The 21,629-nt window shown below is 45.8% G+C and overlaps 1 protein-coding gene across 16 annotated transcripts in view; it reads left to right on the plus strand.

Moving 5' to 3' along the window:
- The window catches only part of Gramd1b (GRAM domain containing 1B), a 237,336-nt gene that overhangs the window by 128,811 nt on the left and 86,896 nt on the right, over positions 1-21,629 (plus strand). Inside the window, exons 1-2 of one of the 16 annotated variants that reach the window (XM_047515690.1) lie at positions 5,593-5,670; positions 6,275-6,318. The exons of 13 other annotated variants lie outside the window; for them this stretch is intronic. Coding sequence is in view for 1 of the 3 variants with exons in the window: in XM_047515687.1 (XP_047371643.1) it covers positions 20,549-20,571 (23 nt within the window). In the remaining 2 variants the exon portion in view is untranslated. Of the gene's footprint in view, positions 1-5,592; positions 5,671-6,274; positions 6,319-20,096; positions 20,572-21,629 lie in introns of those variants that run through there. 2 more of the 16 variants (XM_047515693.1, XM_047515687.1) reach the window with 2 other exon arrangements.

The raw sequence follows: 21,629 nt of genomic DNA on the forward strand, positions 1-21,629 counted from the left end.
TTATAGATGAGAAAACCGAGGATTAGAGAAGTTTTGCAATTTATATAAGATCACACAGTTATTTTAAATGATGGACTAGAATTTGAACCAGGCAATTTGACTTTAGATTTTAACCACTATGCTACACTCCAATTCTAGAGGGTAAGGTCAAGGTAATATCACTTAGACTCTTGTTGCCTCTGTGAGTCTCAGGAATTGCTGGCAGTTATGGAAGATGGATCTCCCTTTTGCTGATTTTGTTGTTTTACTTCGAGGAACTTAGGTGTAGCACAGCAGTGATATCAGCAAAGGCCCCAAGTCTTGCTGGAGCTCGGAGCCTCCCTGAGCAAGCTGCCCTGGGAGGCTGACAGCCTAGTGCTCCCCCTTTACCCAGTCAGCATGACCTGCTCTCTGGTAGCCCTCCCCTCTTCTCGGCCACCTCTCTCATAGCTGACAGAACCATACTGCAGTCCTGGAGCCTCTAAGACATGGCTGTCTTCCTTTCTTCTACTTAAAACCTGATCTTTACTCCCCCCACGGGCCCCACCAACCTTGTCTTGATTGCTTCAGAAATTCCTGCACCCCAAGCCCTCCCTGCCCATTCTTCGGAGAGCAGATCAGTTTTGCAAGACCAGTTTGCACTTGAACTTTGCAGACTTAGCTCCTACCTCTCTGGCTTCCCTCATGCTGGGCAACTTCTCTTTAATGTTTCAATCAACTCCTCTCAAGGACATTCCCCTTTGACTTTTCAATTGCTCAGCCTCCTTTACCTTCCACTTCCAACGTGATCAGTTGCCCAGATTCTCTTTCTCTTCTGTTTTTTCTCGTGGACTCGTTTGCAATGACCTTTCTCCCGACCCCACCCCTTGCCCTCCTTAATGTCCAGTATCCAGCATATTCCCCCAAAACGCTTCCTGTTGTCTTTCCTTATTCTAGTGACTATTTCGTCCCTCTTTTTTTTAAATATATTTTTAGTTGTCAATGGACCTTTATTTTATTTATTTATATGTGGTGCTGAGAATTGAACCCAGTGCCTCTCATGCTAGGCAAGCATTCTATCACTGTGCTAGGACCCCCACCCCGCCCCTCTGTTTTGATGTCTTTATTCATCTCAAACAGCAGTTGGGTTTATCAACTGTTCATCTCTCTCTACCATCCATCATCAACTCTGAGAAAGACTTAATGTCATACCCTGGTTGAGAGGTCCTGCAGATGAGGGAAAGGCAGGCAATTCAGTTCTGAATAAAAAGCAAACACACACCTAACACTTGCGTAGCATTTGTACAGTGTGCAAGACATCGTCCTAAGTCCTTTCAGATGTCATCTCAGTCTTCATAACAGTCTTTGGGTTGAATAATATTATTCCTGTCTTTATAGGAAGCGGGGGCACGGAAAGGCCAACTAACTCGCCCCAGGTCACACAGATGTGAGTGGTTGAGTCAGAATTCAAGGCTAAGTTCTTCCTCATGCTCAACTTCCTCTCGAAAGATTGATGGTTAACAAATCAAAGAAGTCATGCATGCAGACACATGCACTCCTGGGTCTCACACACAGGCAAACACATACTGCTTTCTTATTCATTCTCCCTCTCCTTCTTCCCACCTCTTCTTTCCCCTCTCTTCTGCTCTCCAGAAAACCTGTCATCTATAAACACAGAGCATCTATAAGTGACCTCTCAAGGTCTCCCTTTCAAGTTCCCTGTACTTATGTGAGTCTCTCCCTGTTTCATTGCCTTCTTTTCAGTTTACAGTTTACAGAGAGAATGGATTTCACCTTTTTGGCAAAGTCGTCTGATTCATATTTGTAATCTCAGGACAGGCAGAGATCAAGCTGTACTCTGTAGGCAATGCAAGCATGGCTGTACTCTGCCTGCTGCTCAAAGAACTACAAGTCCCAGAATGCAGTGCAGGAATGTTTATCTGACCAGGGTTTGAAACAACCTCTCTAGGCCTCCTTGCTGCCCCACCTCCCAAGAGGCGGCTGCAGCAGGCTCTTCCTAAAGCAGCAGGTGCACTGTTCAGCCTGGAGCTGGCCTGGGGAACCTGAGTACCCGTACTTATCTCCTTTCATTCTGCTGAGCTGCAAAAACTTACTTTAGTCTCTTTTCAAAAGCATCTGGGGTCCCCCCCACCACCTCTTCCTTAACTTAGTGCCTAAGCACAGCAGTTAAGGAGTTAGAAAGTAATACCTAAGTTACAGTAATTACTTTAAGTAATTACCCTGGAGAGAGGATATTATAAAGAGGTGTTTCTTCTTTTTCTTTTTTTCCACTAAATATTAGGCAAAGTGAAATGAGTTTAAGTTGGAGAAGAGGGAGCTTCAGGTTTCTAATTCAAAAGACAAAGGCATAGGAGAGAGGAGCTGTTTATCTTATGAGGTATTACTTAGATCAAGTCCTTTCTGGGAAGTAGCAGAGGTGTGGATTTAATGACTTCTTGATTAGACACCCTGCATCAGTTTTGTTTTTTTGTTTTTTAATTTTGCCCTTTCAGTGTGCTTTTTTTTTTTTCTTTCCTTCTTTCCTGCAGTTTTCTTTGGACTCTGGGATATATTCCTTCTCCCCCTTCTTGTTGAAGCCTGATATTATCCCCTCCTTCCCACCATGCCCCATCTTCTTGGTTGTTCATTCTTTCACAAACAGCGCCCTCCCTGCTGCTTTGAGTTTAAGACCTAAAAAATGCTTTGTGAAATACGTGCAGGTGTTTCTGGCTTAGCAGCTCTCCTGAGCACTGCCTATTCTGTGTCCACCACCTTGGGCTGTGAGATAGTCCTTTAACTGAGGAGGTGCCAAGCCGAGTGGCACATACCGGAAATCCCAGTGATTCAGGAGGTGAGGCAGGAGGATCATGAGTTCAAAGCCAGCCCCAGCAACTTAGTGAGGCCTTAAGCAACTCAGCCAGACCCTGCTTCTAAATATAAATGTAAAAAAAGGTCTGGGGATGTGGCAGAGTGGTTAGGCACCCCAGGGTTCAATCCTGCTCCCATAAATAAATAAATAAGGAGGAAAATGTTGTCACTGGGGAAACCGAGTGGACTCCCATTAATGTGGGTCTGATTTCTCTGTGGTTTTGATGAATAGAACATTCTTCTTCTTGGGTACTAGCCTTCTGCTCTCCATCTGTTGGCAAGTTTGCCCAGGAACAGGCCACAGCAGTAGCCAGAAGGAGCTTCACAGGTTTCTGAGCCAGGGAGATGGCACGGGTGGAGAGGCAGCTCCCACCCTGATGGTTTTTTGAGAGTGTCTAGTGGATTACTTGTCCTGCAGGGCCAGTAAAGCCTCTTATCCTTTTCGAGTTAATTGTATCCATGATCATAGTCTAGGTTTATAAAACCAGGCAGCTAGTCACAGGAGGCCATCTATTGGCCTAAATTCTACTTCTGATTGAGCATCTCTAATCTGAACGTCTGAAATCCAAAATGCCTCTCAAATGTGAACACTTTATAGTATTTCAGATTTTTGGAGCATTCTGGATTTTGGATTTTTTCGTTAGGGAGATTCAACTGGTAAAGCCTATGCAAATACTCCAACCCTAAAAAATTTTGAATGAAACATTTCCCATCCCAAACATTTTAGAGAAGGGAGAATCAACCTGTACTCCCATCTGCATCCTTTTGTATTTGAATAGGATGGAACAGGAAAGGGGAGGTGACGATTCATGTTTATGATGACTGGAATGAGTCGTGCCTCCAGGGAACCCTTGATACATTCCTTCTCCTTGTCCCTTAATTTTTGTCTAAATAGTCAAATTAAAATTTGATAAGGCTTCTTGGTTTACTTTTCTTCTGAAAGTGAACATCGGTAAATCATTGATTTTTATTTTTTTTAATTGATTCTTTTTAATCTAAAAGCAATTTTCTCTGTATCCAGGAGATTATTTTCAAGCCATACACTAACCTCTGGATATGCACAGGACTTTTTTTCCCCTTCTGGCTGATAATGCATTCTATCTCTCTCTCTCTCTCTCTCTCTCTCTCTTTCTGTTTTTGCCATCTTCAAAAGAAAAGAAGGTTTCAAAGGGAAACCCCAAATTAATTGATGTATTATATTCTCCGAGTCTATAATAATAGGGGGCAGGAATTGGGAGCCAGAGCGGTTAGAAGCTGGGGATTATGAGGTTTAGCAGAGAGAGGGTTGGAGTCAGTGAATATGGGGTTGAGTCTGAGAACTCGCCTCGGCTCACTCTGTGACCTTAGGCAAGTCACTTTAAGTCTCCGAACCTCAATTTAATAATCTTCATTTTAAATTAATTGATTAATTAATTTTGCGGTACTGAGTTACATTACCAGACCTCTTTATTTTTTACTTTGAGACAGGGTCAAAAGCTCAGGATGGCCTTGAGCTATTGATCCTCCTGTCTCAACCTCCCAAATCACTGGGACTGTAGGTGTGCACTACTATGCCCAGTTGAATTATCTTTAATTTGGGGAAAACTGTAGGCATCTCCCAGGGTCTCCCAGGTGATGGTGACTTTGGAAATGGCATTGTAGATTATGGAGCTCCTGTGGTTGGACAGACCCTGGCACCTGTGTAAGGTGGCAGTGTTCTGGCATTATCATTCTCCCGGACAAATCTTTCCTGGCCATTGGGTCTCCCATGAGCTTGTGGTGTAGCTAGGACACTGGGCTGGGGCAGGAGGCGGGGAATAAGACAGAGTGGGGGCGGTGGAGGCGGGATGCAGGAGCAATGCCTTCCTTCTCATCCTCTTGTATTTTCATCTCTCTGCCCCTTGTCTTGCTAGAGTATTCTGTGGCCCATGGCTTGCACTGGGAGTCAGGGTGGGGGAGGAAGGGAGCAGGGAAATGAGGAGGGATCATTTCTCTCAGGATCTCACCATTTTTGAGGTAAGAGTCTATGTGGAAATGAGCTCTTGTCTTGACTCTCTGGCTTGTTTTCTGGGCCTCAGTTTCTTTGTCTGTAAAATGGAAGTGTCGCCGTAAGTTCTCCTCCACCTGTAACCTTTTGAGGGTCTGAGACCTCAGGCATGAGAGAGTCGATGTCCTTACCACCAGCTCAGATGAGAACCGTCGGAGGACCTAGTAGAGCAGAGCTGCTGGTGGGATAAGGCCCGGGGGGGGGGGGGGGGGGGGGTTGGGCTCAGGGGTCTGGTTTCCCATAGGTTATGCTCCCTGATTGGGAGAAGCAACTCTAACCATCGTCTTTTGGCAGGAAGGTAGTGCTTGCTTCCTGGCTAGTCCCTAGGAGCATTGCTGTCTTGTATGGATGCTGGCTCTGGCATGGGCAAACGCACAGTGAATATGTGTACCCTGTTGTCAGCAGAATCCTCGCACTTTGTCAGCTATGTGAGAAAATCCCGTTCTTCTCTTCCCTGGAGGTCCTGGGGCTGGGGGTGCTCCGGGCCCCTTCCCCAGGCTGCTCCTGACAGACACGGCCTGCCCCGGGCTGCTGGAGAGAAGCCAGCCTGAGAGGAAGCTATAGTCGCTGCTAGCAGAGCGGCCTGTCCCTGCTGGGCAGGAAACCTAGAGTGATGAATGGGGCTGGATGAAGTCATCCTGCTCCTCCAATCAGGCTGCTCCACCGGAGCCAGGGGCCTCTGCAGATTCAGCCAGGCTGCCGGCTGCTCTCATGTACCTTTAGACAGAGGCTGGGAGTCTCTGGGAGTGGAGTGGGGGGTGTGAGCCGCCCGCTCCGGCTTCTGTGTAGGCCTCAGTCAGTCTGAATGTTATTGCCAGGTGAGTGGCTCCAGCGGGCGGATTCCTCTCCCTCTGCCTTCTCCACCTTGCCGTGCTGGGCTCCGGCTTCGTGGCTCCGGCATCTCCCTGCACAGCATCTTCCTGCTTCCATCTGAGTGCCTGCACCTTCTTGAGGTCCTCACACCTGCCCCCACCAGCCCTGAGCCCTCTCCCTTCCTGCTACCCCAGCACTTGCTCAGCACCCGCCAGCTGGCCTCGGCTCACACGCGTGCCCCTCTTTCTGACCTGTGGGTACCAACTGTCAGTGACAGGAGGGCAGGGCCCCACCACCTCTGCGCCTTCTCCCCCAGCAGGGGGAGCCTGGCAAGGCCCACACGTGCCTTCTGGGGTCAAGTGCCAGGTGAGAGGAGATGCCCCCTGGCTTGGCCTCATGAGCATCTGTGGGAACACAGGCAGGCCCTCTGGTTTGCTGGGGCCCCAGGGCTCTTTCCCCACCTCCAACAGAGGAAGTCCCAGGGGGCTGCTAGAGAGTTGGAAGTAGGTCCCTTGTTGCCCCAGACCTTCCAAGAGGGGTGGTTTGTTCTTTGTGGGTGGACATTTGTGACTCTGCCTTTTCTCTCTGGATGATGCGACTGCCCCTTAGGCCAAGCAGAGATCATGGAGCCGGCTGACATGGCAACAGCAAAGGTAGGATGGAAATGCTGCCGGCCGCATTGTGCGTAAGTGGCTTCGCTTGGCGAGTTCTGCCTTTGGTTCACTTTTCTCTCCCCTCCTCTCCCTCAGCCCACCACTCCTGAGCATCCAGGGCTGTGTCAGAGTGGAGGGCGATGACGTGGTGCGCACCAAGACCTCCGGAGAGGGGAGGAGGTGCCGGCTCCTGCACAGCACCGGCCACCTGCGTGTGTCTGGACGACCGAGTGGGTGGACGGAGGGGGCGGAGGGGGCGGACGTATCTATAGCTTTGTCTGGATTCACTTCTGTGTCTCTCCTTTTCTTTAGTTTTTTGACATTTTCTGTTTATCTCCCTCCTGTCTGCTTCCGATTCCCCTCTCCTTCATTTGTCCTCTTCCTCTGCTCGTGCCCACACTACAGCGCTTTCTGACTCCATTTGTGCCATCTCCGCACTTCCTTTCACCTTCGCTTTGCTCCTCTTTCCCTCTGCCTGTTGTGTAAGGGCTGGGTGGGGTTGGTGTGGGCTGGACAGTCCTGGAGGCAGACTGCCGCTTATCTGCAGCAGATGTTGGCCTTGGGATTGGTGAGGAGTTGGTGTCTGAGTGGCAGATGCTGCCGCCGTCCCCTCCCACCTCTCATCCCATGCCCCAATGGCAGGGCGGGTCTGTGCCCCTCCAGGGCATGGTGCTTGGGTGCTACGCTGCGTGAACCCTGTGGGCACACTAGAGGGCGTGCCTGAGGCGGCTGTCTCATCTCTTGGATCCTACTTGTAATTGGAAATTTGTTTTTCTGGGTATTTTTCCAAACAAGGAACTTGAGCCATTTGGGAGTGGATGGGGCATCTAAGGAGGCTGAGTCTACAGCCCCTGCCCAGTCCCTGTGTGCAGGGGACATTTGTAGTCCTTCCAAAACATTTTTGTCCTTGCTGGGGATCTTGTGTTTTGGCCAAATGGCAGGGTCTCCTTTCTCTCAGAGATGGAAAACTCATCGAGGCTCAGACTTCTGGAGCAGGTTGGGTATCCTGTGTTGTGTATGGAAGAGAGAGTGAATAGGAGACCCAAGCAGCAAGGGTACCACAGTCAATAATGTGTTATTGTGGTTAGGTCCGGTGTCTGGGAATCACAGAATTGGGTTTTCAGCTCCTTCTCCCAACCCCTCATGCTATGTGATTCTATCCAACTTACTTAACCTCTCTGGGCTTTCATCTCTTAGTTTACACAAAGAGGAAAATTACATTCATCTGTTATTTTAACCACCTTAGATCTGTCACTTACTTGTAAAAAGGAACCAGGGAGAGCAAATAAAATGATAATAGTTCTCCCTGGACTTCTCCCTCCTCTTTCTTTCTCTTTTCCCTTCTTTCAGGAACATTTGAGTACCCACCTGCTTTGCGCATGGGATGGTACAAGGTGCTGTGTCCCCTTGGCAGCATGCAGAGGCAGCCATGGGAGCAGGCATCTGCGGCTGTGTTTTGGATCCAAAACAATTTGTCGCAAGCAGTTTGCTATTTGGTTGGATTTGCTGCTGCCTGGGGTGTCTGTGACACTAGGTCCTTGTAGACCTGCTAGTAAACTAACTCTTGAAGTTGTAAGTGGCTTGTCAACCTGCTGGCTCTTCGAGGGTGGCGTGGTGAGTGCCCTGAGCCAGGTGTGGTTTGGGGGATATTAGGGAGTTCTTCTGTGGTTACTCTGGAGAGATGAGTTTATGTCTGCATTTGCATATGGGGTAGAAACAGAGCCAGCCTCTCTTTGTCAGGCCTTCTGCCTTTAGTCCAGATTGCAGATCAGGTAAAGAATTGGATCTTGCAGCTGAGTCGGTCCTGAGTTTAGCATTTGGCTTTAGGACCTTGACCACAGAGAAAACTTTATTGGTTGCAGAAGCAGGTGCTGTTCAACCCTGGCACTTCTATAACCTTCTCTCCTCCAAACTCTTGGGAAGGGGATTAGTTCAGGCATTTCCCTTGTTGTTCTGTTCACTACTGAGGGTCCTGGGTGGCTGTAGGGTCAGGTTCATTAGCCTCCTTCATTTGTGTGCAGACTTTTATCCAGTCTATCCCTGTGGGTTTTCTGGGAAGTGAATTCATGACTTTCACAGCCCCTTGGAAAGCTTAACACTTAAAATTCAAGAACTTTTAACTGATCCAAGATGCTTCCATAAGAGCCTGTGTGTATAATTCAGATACAAAGCCTGCAGCCTAGTCACAAAGCAAACTTGTATATTATGGCTGAGGAACTGGATTCCTGTGAATGTAAAAGCAGCTGCAGGGTTAACTTAAATGTTGCTTTGTGACTCACTAGTAAGTCATTTGCATAATTTGGGTATTATTTATTAAATGTCTAAATACATGCAAATGCACCCCCATCCCCTTTTATTTCCAAGCTATTGTTCTCAGCCCTTCCCTGAGCCCCAATGTATCCAGTTAAGTTACCCCAGAATGAAATAACTTTGGGTGGAGGCATGGCCACCCTCTTGGTGACAACACTCCCTATTAGCTTCTGTCCAGTCCTTGGAGGACTTTGGAGATATGATTCTGTTTCTGAGAACCTGGATTTTGAGACTTATAATATTGCTTTGCTATACTGCTATCTGTTTTTTTTTTTTTTTTTTTTTTTTTTTTTCCCCTTAAAGATGGTACTTTCAGGTGGGGCCATCTGATGGCCTGATTGATTATTAAGATGTATACATGATAAATTGTGTCCTGAGAGTTTTATCTCAACCTTGAGAAACGAGGTTGGGGAGCATTTATTAATCCATCACTCAACAAATGTTGATTAAATGCTGATTTTATACCAACAGAGCTGTGCATGGTGGTTTTAGAGACAAACAGCAAATGCTTACAGTGAGCAGGTGCTCCTGGGTTCTTGGGGGGAGACAGATGGGGAGACAGACAGGGAAGCAAATTATGGCGGCACAAGATAATAAGGGTCGTTAGAGAAGTGTCCATCACTGGGAAGCACTAAAGCATTGCTTAACTGGGCAGGCTCTGAAGGGCTTTGTCAGGGAAATGACATTTGATCTGAGAGTTTATCAAGGGGACCAGAAAGGAGAGTTGACCTAGCTGTCATGTGGAGTTGACCGTCTCTGAGTTCAATACTGGCTCTGTCACTTTCTGTTCTGTGTGTGAGAGCTTGACTTAGTTATCTTGGCCTTTTCTGCCTCCTTTTTCTTTTTTGTAAATGAGGGTATCATGACCCAATAGAGTCATCACAGGGATTAGATGAGATGACTTCAGCGCAATGCTGCATACACGTGGGTGCTCACAGCATGGTAGCTGCTGGTGTGGAGCTGCTGGACAGGAGAGGGAGAATGGGGCAGAGTCCAGGTGTAGTCCTGTGGCAGGACTGGAGCTTAGGATGCACGGGTAAGATGGGATGCAGAAGATGGAATGAGAAACCTATGTGAGGAACTGAAATGCTAGGCAAGCCTGTGCAATAGAGACTCCCAGGTACTGGGAACCATCAGAGGACTTGGAAGGTATAATCAGATCAGAAGGTACCCTCTGGCTCCAAGGTAGCCAAATATGATATGATAATTTCTTCATATTGCTCCACCTCCAAAACTGTATGTTTTTTCTTTCTTCTAAGTCTCTGTTCATGTATTGGACAGTGAGCTTCTTTGTTTTTTTTTTTTTTTTTTTTTTTGCGGTACTGGGGATCAAACTCAGGGCCTTGTGCTTGCGAGGCAAGCACTCTACCAGCTGAGCTATCTCCCCAGCCCCTGACAGTGAGCTTCTTGAGACAGGGGTTGTGTATTTTTGTTTTGTAATTCACAGAAATCCTAGCATTTACTTGGCATATAATAGGTAATAATACTTAGTGAATAAACAAATAGAAGAAGGTAAGGCCAATTGTAAACGGAAAAATGAGAATTGAAAGACTGGTGAAAATGGAGAGGAAATAAACTAGCTAGGAGGCTAGGACTGATATGACTTAGCACCTAATTAAGTGATGACTTAGTACCTGAGTCCCTAACTAATTAGAGCCAATCTAAGGTGAGCTCTCAGTTTTTGACTGGGTGGTTTGGTGGTTGTGGTGCCATTTATTGAGACAGATACAGGAAATAAGAGGGAAAATGAGCAGTTTTCATTATTCAAAATGGTGTTGAGTGCCCATGAGACAGCTAGATGACATAGTTCCTGGACAATTAGAAATCTGTCTGAGAACTGGGCGTGGCGGCGCACACCTGTAATTCCAACAGCCCTAGAGTCTGAGGCAAGAGGACCGCAAGTTTGAGCTAGCCTTCGCAACTTGGTGAGACCCTAAGCAACTTAGTGATCCCCTGTCTCAAATTTAAAAAAATTAAACAGGACTGGGGATGTGGCTCAGTGGTTAAGCACCCCTAGGTTAAATTCCTGGTACCAAAAAGAAAAAAGAAATCTGTGACTGAGGTTAGGGGAGTGGTTATAGACTCACATGTATACTTGAGAGTCAACACTCTATCTCCAAGGCCTTTAGAATATTTGACACTAGATTAGGAACCTCTGTGACCCCTTTGATCACCAGAAGAGGAAGACTGGCTCCCTGAAGCTTTCTGGGTAACTGCATTTCATTGTCCTCTCCTTACAGTGGAAGAGAGATCTTAGAACTGAGGAAAGTCTTCCTCCTGAAGGAGTCTGAATTTCTGAATTTTGAGAAGATGTTGAAAAAAAGAAAGGGTAGACTAGCACAGAATTACCAGATGTTCATTTTACCTATAAGAGATAGCCAAACTAAAAAAAAATAAAAACTGCTATGGTCATTGAATTAAAGGACAATTTAACAAAATGTAAAAGGACATGCTATAGAAAACACAGTTGATTATATGTAGCTCTGTGAAACTTACCCTGTCATCCTGATTTTTCCAATTTGTCATGGATTCATGGGAAAATTTAATCTTGCCCTATGTCAGCACTTGGGTGCCCCTGGGCCATCAAGGGTGGCCGGTGGCTTAGTGCAGAAGGCACAGGTACATTTACTAAATAGTGATGGTCACAAGACAGATGGAAACTGAACTCTTAGGTTTACTCATGATATGCCAGTTTCTTTTCTGTTGTGATGTTGTGATGATCAGAGGGTCTCAGTAGTGGGTCTCAGGCTCTGAAATATCTGTAAGCATTTTCTTTACCCCAGCCTTAAGGGCTGAAGAGAAAATGCCCTAATGGTAAAAAGTGAATTTTTCAAAACCTAACTCAGTAGATGCAGTCTGCTCCATACAAATAAACCTGCACTCATTGGCAGTGAGAGTAGCAATATGTTCCGAAGGCACTATTTCTGGACACCTGTCATGCAAATAGGAAGTTCTTGTCTCCCTAAAGCATGATGACAAATACTGAATCCCTTTTCTGGCTAATGCTTTTGTGTCAAGACCAGACTAATCAAGAAATAATTATCTCATTATAAAGCACCAATAAAAATGTGAAAAAAAGAAAATAATTATCACAGACATAGTGTAGGCTAGCTGAGAATATTCACCATTTCTTGTTAGCTGATAAAAAAAATTAGCATCATGTTTATAAACCTACATTCATTTTGAAATACAGAGACAATGTGTCCTGACTAGATATTCCTCTTTTTGTAAGTTATTGTTTCATACTTTATGATACTTATTTAATCCCCAAGTTTTGTCTTCCTTATAAGTTTTTAGAGATCAAGAAGGACCTTGGATTAATCTTTGAAATAACATCATGATTTGCCTGGGTCCTGACAATACTCAGTAAATATTGTTGAATAAAGAGTTAACTGGTCTAACAGAAATAAAAAACACCCAAAGATCTAAAAAAAATATCACCAGCAAAATGGGAAAAATTAGAAAAAGTAGATCAGGATGCATAGAAGTGAAATCTTTGCTAAAGCAGGTAACTTGATTTTGTGGAAATGATATAATCATGGTTAAAATGTACTGAGCGCTTACTTGCTTTTTCTTTGACTCCTGACAATCTGGTGGTATCATTGTTACCTTTTTATAGATGAAGGAGCTGCGGTTTGGAAAAATGAAGTAACTTGCTCAAGGTCACAGAGCTGTTAAGTATGAATTTGAACTCACGTCTAATTCCAGAATCCGGTGCTAAACCACATTACAGGCCTCAGGGACTGGTGTCAGGGCCTGGTCAGTTAAGAATGTGGTTTTTCTAGGCTTGTCATTCGAGAGTGAGCAACTTCTCTGCCAACAATAGATTCTTGCTGTGTCCTTGGCCAGGAGATTTTCACTGTTAAATGAGTAACATTCAATTCATCCATTCTTTTTCTGTTCATGGTAAGACTCACATGTAACTTAGATGAACAGGAGAAATCCCCACACGGTGGGAGGAGAGCAGGAGGCAGCTGGCTGTGGGTGTATGGGCACTCCCTTCCTGGGAGAACCTGAGTTATGAGCACTCTCCTGGGTCCCTAACATTATCAGTCACCCTGAGTTTCTCCTGAGGATAAGCAGGAGAGGCAGGGGGGTAATTAGAAATCTGCCTCTTCTCTTCCATCTGGCAAGAGAGATGTCTTCTTTTGTTTTGCATGTAATTAAAATGATGAGTGGATCAGGCAGCCTTCCTCTCTCCTGGGTGGTGGGGTTTTCTGGGGCATGTGTATCTTTCTGGCAGTTGGGCTCACCTCCCTGGGGCTGCCCTTCTGTTTATCGGCAGAGGAGGTCTTGTGATCCAGGACACACGGATGAATAGGACACGTGGATAAACCAACACTGAAGCAGGCAGTCAAGCATTCAGGGTGTAGGGAAGGGGGAGGTGGGACCGAGAGAGGGAGTCCTCTTCAAGATCTTCATCATCAGACAGGGCGAGGACCAAGGAAATTTGTCATCGAGTTGAAAGTCTCTTTGGAAGAGGAGCATCAAGAGCTGCTTAAACAGGGGAGAAAGAGAAAGAGAGAGATCTTAGTTGAGTTCTATGCTGATGTGAGTGTGGGAGACAAATACCATGTATGGCCTGGCAAACCAAGAGGTCCCCAGGCCAGACTGGAGAGAGGTCCTGTGGTCCTGAGGGATGTGCTTACTCTTTTAACCAAGTGCAGCATTCCCTAGTATCCATGGCGATTTGGTTTTGGAATGAGTTGCAGGTACAAAAATCCTTCGTTGGTCAAGTCCTTTGTATAAAATCGTGTGGTATTTACATGTAACCTATGTGCATTCTCCAGTATGCATTAAATCACCTCTAAGTTACTTATAATAACTGATGCAATGTAAATGATATACAAATCGTTGTTTGCTGCATGGTTTAAGGACTAATGAAAGGAAAAAAAGAATATGTACATATGAAGTATAGCCACAATATTTTCCCCAAATATTTTCCATCCACTATTAGTTAAATCCTTGTCTGAGGAACCTGGAGATGTGGAACCCGTGAATCCCAAGGAGGGCTGGTTTTTCCGCTTTATGGGTGGGCTAGTAGCGCCTAAACCTCAGCTTCTTCCTCTGTTGTCTCAGAACTTTACTGGGTTGCTGTGAGAACCCCAGGACATCATATGTGTGCGAACAGTTTACCAGATAGAGGGACATGATAGCCACCCACGGAAGGCCCCCAGTGCCTCAGTCCCGTCTTCTCTTTCCTGCTTTTTTGAAATCAGGATGAAGCTGATTAGAGTCTGATTTTGACTTTGCTCATCCTGTTATTGCCTGAAGGAACATTCTGGATAGCAGATTGTGAAGGAGGGGCAAAGAAGGTTGGATTCTATCTTTTTCATTTTTTTTTAGACTCCAGCACCCTAAGTAAATCCTTGGGGTTGTAGAGGCAGAAAGAAGCATTCTTGAAACAAACAGCCCTTCTCGCTCTGCCCACAATCCTGCCCACCCCTGCCAGGCCTGTGGCCAGGTGCTGGCCCCTCCTGTACAGTGTTGCTTCATTGGGATGGTGAAGCTGCAGGGCAGGAGTGTGCACAAGGGTAGGAAAAATGGAAGGGGAGGGGCTCACTCAGGAGGCTCCAAGCTGGGAGCTGACACAGATGAACAGACCAGAAGGCAAGGCCAATGCCTGCAGCCTACACTGTCACCCCAGAGCCAGTGACTAATAGTGGCAGAGGGTGGGGAGAGGAGAGCGCTGAGGGAGGGAGGAAGGAAGGGAGGGGACAGGGAAGTGGTGGGGAGCACCTGATCGGTGCAGCCCTGGCCATCTGCCTGGCCCCTCACACAGCCTCTATTGACTGCAGTTTGGAGTTTGGAAGAGGGTTCTGGCTAGGAGATGATGAGGAGGCTTGTTGTTGAAATGGAGTGTTGGGGAGTCTGCACCCCGCCCCCTGCTCCTCTCCTCTCTAGCTTGCTTCCTGACCTCCAAAATGCTCCTTAAATATAACACTCTCCACGCCTGATGACTCCTCTGCCTGAGCCTGGAGCTTTGATTCCCCAGCGTGTGACTGCAGCATTGCTCTGCCCCAGTTTTGCCAGCAACTAGAGACATGCAGCTCTGCCCTGCTACTGCAACCCTGCCCTCCTCCAGAGAAGGGGCGGAGTGAGTGCAGGATGAGTCCGGAGAACTTGAGAGAGAGGAGCCTCAGGGGTCCCGCTGTCCATTTTCTGCTCCAGATATAGAGCCAGAGGCTTGGAGTGACTTACCAACCAAGGTCATGAGAAGCCAGGAACTTCTACTGTTGACAAGAACCCCAGATGGGGAGGTGGGAATCTGGAGGACTGAATTCTCGCTTGGGTTCTGCCCAGTGAGACTGGAGGTTTAGGTTCACAGCTGCCAGATTTGCCTTGGCCGGGGAGGGGTCTTGGGTGTTGCAGGAAGTCACCAGCAGCTTGCTGTGGTTGAATGGTGACCCCTCTCACTATTCAAGTCCCTGCTTATGAATGAACCAAGAAATACCAATCATTGTTGTTGATGGTTTAGGAAAGAAACAGCACCAGAGTGGATGAGACCTTAAGGCTCCTGGGAGGTCAAGAAAAAGTCAAAGCAATTGAAATCAAAAAGGAACTTTTTCCAACCTTCTCTCCAAACCCAGTAAAATTTGGAAGCAACCATTGTAGCAGGAGACTTAGAGAGACACACACCCACTTTATATTAATCAAATCAATAACCGTGAGCCATATTCTAAAACTTCGAAAATATTTGAAAATGCAGGTAACAAAACATTCTCATGATCAGACTCCTCCCCTCCCCTCCCCTCTTTCATCAAGTCTGATGAAAATTGATGTTGAATTGTTCTCTAGTTTTTGTTTATAAAGATTGTTTTCATCAAGCATTGAACAGATGCAAAATAATATAAGATCTAAAATATACAAATGACAAACTTGTTGACAAAATTTTCATTCTGATTAGGAAAAAATTAAGCAAAAATATAAAATATGTGTAAAGTATAAAGAAAGAGAAATGAAAAACATTAGTGTACCTCTTACTTGTCCTGCTAACACCACTCTAAAAGACTTTGTTGTTCCCTCTCTCTTTTATCTGATGGATACGGAGTATATGCATTAGTTTTGTTTGTTCATATATGCATGGACACATACTCTTATGTGTTCTTCATTCACTTGCCCTCTTCAACCTTGGGCTTCTGAGATTCTTTCTCTGTTTGATGTCACAGCAATTTGTACATTTTCAGTGCTGGATACCATTCTACTTAAAGGAAATACTGCAAGCGGCCAGGTAATCTCAGGTACTTAGGAATCTGCAGCAGGAGGATTGAAAATTCAAGACCTGCCTAAGCAACTTAGCAAGACCCTGTCTCAAAATAAAGAGCTTGGATATAGCTCAGTGGTATAATGTTTGTGTAGCATACACACGGTCCTGGCTTTAATCACTATTATCACAATAAATAAATAATCAAATTATACAATATTTATCCTTTTGATTGCTAGACATTTGTTTGCAGGTTTTTGATTTTTTTTTTTTTTTTATGACCTAGAGTGTTGTATAAAGTTTCTCGTGTATGTATTCTAGTGTGAGTTGCTTCAGTTAGTGCAGTAGTGTGGTAGAAAGGTTGACAGTGATAGGGGAGATAATTGTTCAACTTTGCTCCATAATTTCTAATGGTTTTATAAGTAGTTGAACCAATAGATTCTGCCACTAGCTCCTTTCCAACACTTTGTATGGTTTGACTTTCAATTTTTGTCAATCAGATGAGTCTGAAATGGCATGTTCTGGGGTTCCGGTGTTTATTTTCTTCAGTGCTAATGAAGGCGAGCATCTTTTTTATGTTTCTTCACTGTTTCCTCTTCTAAAAGCACTTATTCAAATCTTTGGTTTTTCTAATGTCCTTTTCTCCTAAGTGTAAAGGAATTTTTTGTAATCCCTGTGAATTCCTTGCTCAATAAGTGTTGCAGATATTTTCTCCCAAAAAAGCTTTTCCTACTTTTTATTCTTTTTGAATGAACAGAAGTTCTTAACTTTTATTACGATTTTATTTATATTGTTTCTTTTGTGAGTTGTTTAAGAAACTCTCTGGCTACAGTCAGTCATGGTTGGTGTGAGGATCAGTTTGTGCTTATAATTTGCCAAGGGAGATTGATTTTTCTTTCTTTGTTCAGTGTGAAGGTTTAGGATGGGCAATTTTCCTTTCAAGTTCATCCTTGCAGTGAGGGTATAACTCACAGGACCCACTTGTTGAGGGCAGTCTCCTCTTAACACCTCTCACCACCAGTAGGTTTTTGCAGTTCTCTCTCTCTGCGCTATGAGTCCTTGAAAACCCAAGCCCAGTTTTACTGGTTTCTGCCATCACTATGTTTTTAAACTCTACATATTTCTTTTCCCATTTTCCTTCTTTCTTTCTTTCTCTCTGTCTTTCTTTCTTGATAGCATATCACTTTTTTCTTCCTTGCATGTACTGGGGATTGAACCTAGTGGTGCTCTGCCACAGAGCTACATCATTAGCCCCGTCTTTTTTTTTTTTTAATTATATATATTTGAGAGAGGGTCTTGCCAAGCTGCCCAGACTGGTCTTGAACTTGAGAGCCTCCTGCCTCAGCCTCCTGAGTCACTGGAATTACAGGCATGTGCCACAGTGCCCTGCTATACGCCAAACTTAAAAAAGATTTTCCTTTTTTACTCTGTTTTATTTTATCCAGTATATGTGCCATATTGCTAGACATAGAAGTTTTTGGAACCTAACTGTCTCTAAATAATTTGTGTCCTTCCTGAAATATGAATATCAAGGATGAGCCAGATTGCGAGAACCAGCAGAAGCAGGAGAAGCTGTGTGTGTGCACCTAGAGGTTATACCAGAGCTCACAGTGTTACAGTCAGGGACCTTTCCAAACCATACAGACTGCTCTCTTCGAGAAAACAGGAAAAATGCATTAAATGAGGAGGATTTTTCCATTTTACTTGGTCTTAGTCTTTCATTTGCCTCACAGACAAACAGTGCTCCATGTCTCTTCAGAGCCACATTTCCGTCGTATTTTGCGATTTTCTTTATGGACTGCAAATATGAAGTCAGTTGCCAGAACTGTATGAAAAGTTCTTGTTTTGAAACAAGAAAGAGCCAAGGGAAATTCGAGGCATGTTGACTATCACCCATCCCACCAAGTTCTTCTGCTTCCCTTTCTCCCCATGTGGCTTGCACACACAAGTACACAAACACACACACACACACAGGCGCATACCACACCACACCACACCCTAATGTTCACGCCAGCCTACTCCTTAGTAAGGGAAGAGTCTGCCTTCACTTAGTCTCTATCTTGTCTGTTGCTTGGATTCTTTTTGTCCTGGGAACATTTGAGCTCTAATAAATCAGCTTGCCTAATAAGAGAAGATTTTTTTTTTTTTTTTAAACTACTCATATGTAGTGATTGGGTTTGGAGTTAGAGAGACCTGGCATTCAAATCCCAAACCTGCAGCTTGCTGGTTGTTTGGCATTAAGCAAATCAAGACACTACCCCCTTTAGTCTTCAGCTGCATTATCTGCAAAGTCATGATGATTATTACCTCGACATACGGATGTCAGGATTAAATGAGATAATATATGTAAAATGCTTAGCATAATGCCTCTTGTCTTAAGCCCTTAATATACTCTGATTAGTAGTTGCAAAGGAGTGTTTTTTATGGAGTTTAAAAAAATAGCTAAAGAGTAAAAGCCAACGAATATTTCTAATATGATGCTTGGAAAGCTTTGATCCAAGTTTTATGTGTCATCTGCTACTGGAGCAGTTGGTGGACCAGGATGAGATATTCATTTCCACCTGGAGTACTATCAGTAATGTTTGCCTAGGGGGGTTGCCTAGGGACATGACAGCACAACCTGGAGGTTCCATTGAGTGCTTCCTCTAGGTCACAAAGGACAACTCTATGCACTTTTGGGATGTGGTGCATCTCTTCAGTTCCTATGCTGAAGGTGTGACCTGCGTATAGTCTTAAGTACTTTAAAAATGTAACTGCAGCTGTATTCATAAGTCTGGGAAGCATATGAGTGTTGTCTGGCTTGGAACTTCGGAGGAGAGTAACTCCACAGCCCAGGGCTGCTTTGAGAGCTCATCTCTGAAAGCTCGGTATACATTAAAGCACGTTTCTTCTGGACCATCCGGATGCTGGAGAAGAGACTGCAGTATTTTAGTTCAGTTTGAAGAAGGTCATTTCAATAAAGTGTTTGCTTATGGTATCCCTGCTATACGCAGACACTCCAGTCTGTGAGGATGTAGCCCTGAACAAGATTCACAGTCCCTGTCTTCATGAAGCTTACCCTCCCCAAAGAGGGAGGCAGATAATAAGCAATTACAAGCACTATAACTGTTATTATCGGGTCTGCATTCTGTTTTAAGAGTATCACGTTAGAAAGTCAAGTGGGGATGATGTGCATGCGACACATGGATGTCTATAGGTTGTTTTGAGGCCAGTTTCAGGGGAAGAGCTTTATTATGGTTCAGTTGAAGGTTGCTATTTCATAATTAATCTCCTCTTTGTTTGTTTTCACCCATCCACATTACTGACCCAGATAGTCACTAATGTGGGGAAGGACAAAAAGGAATCACACAGCTAGGGAAGTTGGTGCTGGAAATCCTGGTCCCCAGCCTGGAGGGTTAGGGCTAGGAGGAGCCTCTTCCCCCTTTTCAGTGAATTGTGTGTTCCTGGTGAAGTTGAAAATCCCAGTTATTTACTTGGTGCCGTGCCCGGTCTGGATCTTCATATTGGTGATAGTGTTGCTTAAGTCCTAAAATGGACTGTCGTGCACCTTAAAAGGATTCCTGGTTCCAGGTCCTTGAAGGGGCTGCCCTGACTCTGGAAGTGGCTGCCTCCGCAGGCACTCCAGTAGTCTCAGCAATCTCCCCAGCAGTGGAAGGAACTGTGTGTGCCACATGCTTGAACTACTTGAAAGCTCACTGCTGGGCTGGTGAGCTGATCTTCCTACCTCACTGGGGGGAAGGGTGAGGATTGTATTTAAGGTGGTCTTGTGCTGCCACCTTGGGACACCCAGGCATTCACCAGCCGCCTCTCAGCTCTGCTCAGTTTAGGATGCCTGAGGTTTGCAAGGACCTGGGGTTCAGTCTCGTCTCCCTACTAGGGGTGGGACATTTTAACCCCTTCGTGCTGGCCTATGGAAATGTTCCCTTCAGAGATTTCTGATTCTTTTTTTTTTTTTTTTTTTTTTTTTGCGGTGCTGGGGATCGAACCCAGGGCTTTGTGCTTGCAAGGCAAGCACTCTCCCAACTGAGCTATCTCCCCAGCCCTCTGATTCTTTCCTCTTCCTTTCTGGCACCTCATTCCCCTCTCACAACCCGTCCCCGATGATCTGTCCCATCTCCGGACAAAACATGTGCTGTGTCTTTAAATGGGCGGAAGTGGCTGGCAGTGCTTTGCTTGGGTACTGCATTGATTAGGAGATTATATGGAGCTGCGGGAGCTGCCGCCTGGGGGAAGAGAGGTGCAGGTTCTGCTAGGTTTGTGCTCTTCTCCTTCCAGGCTCTCCTTGGCTTTCTTCCCCAAGGCTGCTCAAGGCCGGTATGAGGTGAGGGTGGGTGGGTGGCCGGCCAGCCTGCCTGTGGCCGGCAACTCCAGGGCTCGCTCCGCACAGCCCTGCCAGCATTACCCATCCTCATCAGAAGCTCCAGTGGCAGCAACAACTCGGCCGGCAGCTCCAGCCCCGGGCTGGATTTGCAGAAGACTGCCCTTCACCTCCCTCCCTCAGAGCCCAGCTCTCGGCTGGGAGAGGGGGAAGTGGGGACAGCAGCAGCACCAGTTTTGCCCCCCTCCCCTTTCTCCTTTCTCTTTCTGTGTTCAAGTCACATTACATGGGATTCTGTTCTTTTGGGACTTCGTCATCTTTTCCAATATGTCCTGGGACCTCCGGAGCTGTAACAGGGATGCTAAGGACATGGTCAGTGGATTATCGTGACTGTACTAATGAAAGGATTCAAGCTCTCCTGGTAAGTGGAGGAGGGTTAAGGTGCCTTCCTCTTCCATCTTTCTACAACCCTGTGTATCCTCCAGAACCTGGCCACCCTCAAGAGGTCTCCTGCAGAGAGGCCGGTCTCATTGAACAGGTCATCGAGGGGTTGAGATGGGGTGACACATGATACAAATTTGGGGTACTCACCGTGGCTCTCCTGCTTCTGTGCAGCTTTAGTATTTTCAGTCAGCATCTTTCCTGGGAGTAGGGGTTTTATGGAAGTTGTGAGGCTGAGAGAATCTAATTGCAGTTGAAAAGAGTTTTTCCAACTTCGAGGGGCATGAGGGCTGGTGCACACAGAAGGAACTTTATAAAAAGAGGTCCTTCTTCCAGCCTTGTGTAACTGCGGCAGGCTGAGCATACAATTGTACTCTCCTTACCCTTGATTGACACCCCAGGGATTCTTTCTCTTTCTAGCTCCTCAGCCCAGTGGGCAACTTCTGATCATTCTTGGAGGCATCTCTCTGAGGAGAGAGTTAAGAGGGGCCAGACTTCATCTTCTAGGATGTCTGGTCTCCAAAGGAGTGTGGGCCACCCACCCTTGTCCAGCGAAAGCACAGGCCTTGGGGCTTTGCAAGCCTCTTGCTGGCCTTCATATTGGAACATTAAAGGAGCTTCTTATTTGGGGTGTGCTGGTAGCTGTATTCTAGCTGCAGAAATAGTCAGAATATTTTTACCTTCCATTATAAAAATAAAACCCTTACTGCTTCCTCTTCTTCTTTGATCCACTAAGGACCAGATGGGTGGGTGAATTGGCTTTTTGTCTGGTTGAGGAACTGCAGATTTTGCTTGGAAAACTTGGTCCTACCAGGAATCTGGTACCCCTGCAGGGCAGACATGCCCTGCAGCTGTCTTGAAGGCTACCTTAGGAGGAGAAAGACTTCCTGGGATGGGGAGGGAGCCTTCTCTCCTTGAACAGGGTGGAAAGTGGGAGGAGGAGAATGAGCTCAGGAGAGCTCCCTGCAGGGATGCACCTCCCTTCATTGCAGCTGGTCCAAGCTGGGGTGGTGGTAAGGCATCTCTCTGGGTGGCAGG

The sequence above is a fragment of the Sciurus carolinensis genome, chromosome 11, assembly GCF_902686445.1.
Source record: "Sciurus carolinensis chromosome 11, mSciCar1.2, whole genome shotgun sequence".
In the NCBI taxonomy this organism is placed as follows: Eukaryota; Metazoa; Chordata; class Mammalia; order Rodentia; family Sciuridae; genus Sciurus; species Sciurus carolinensis.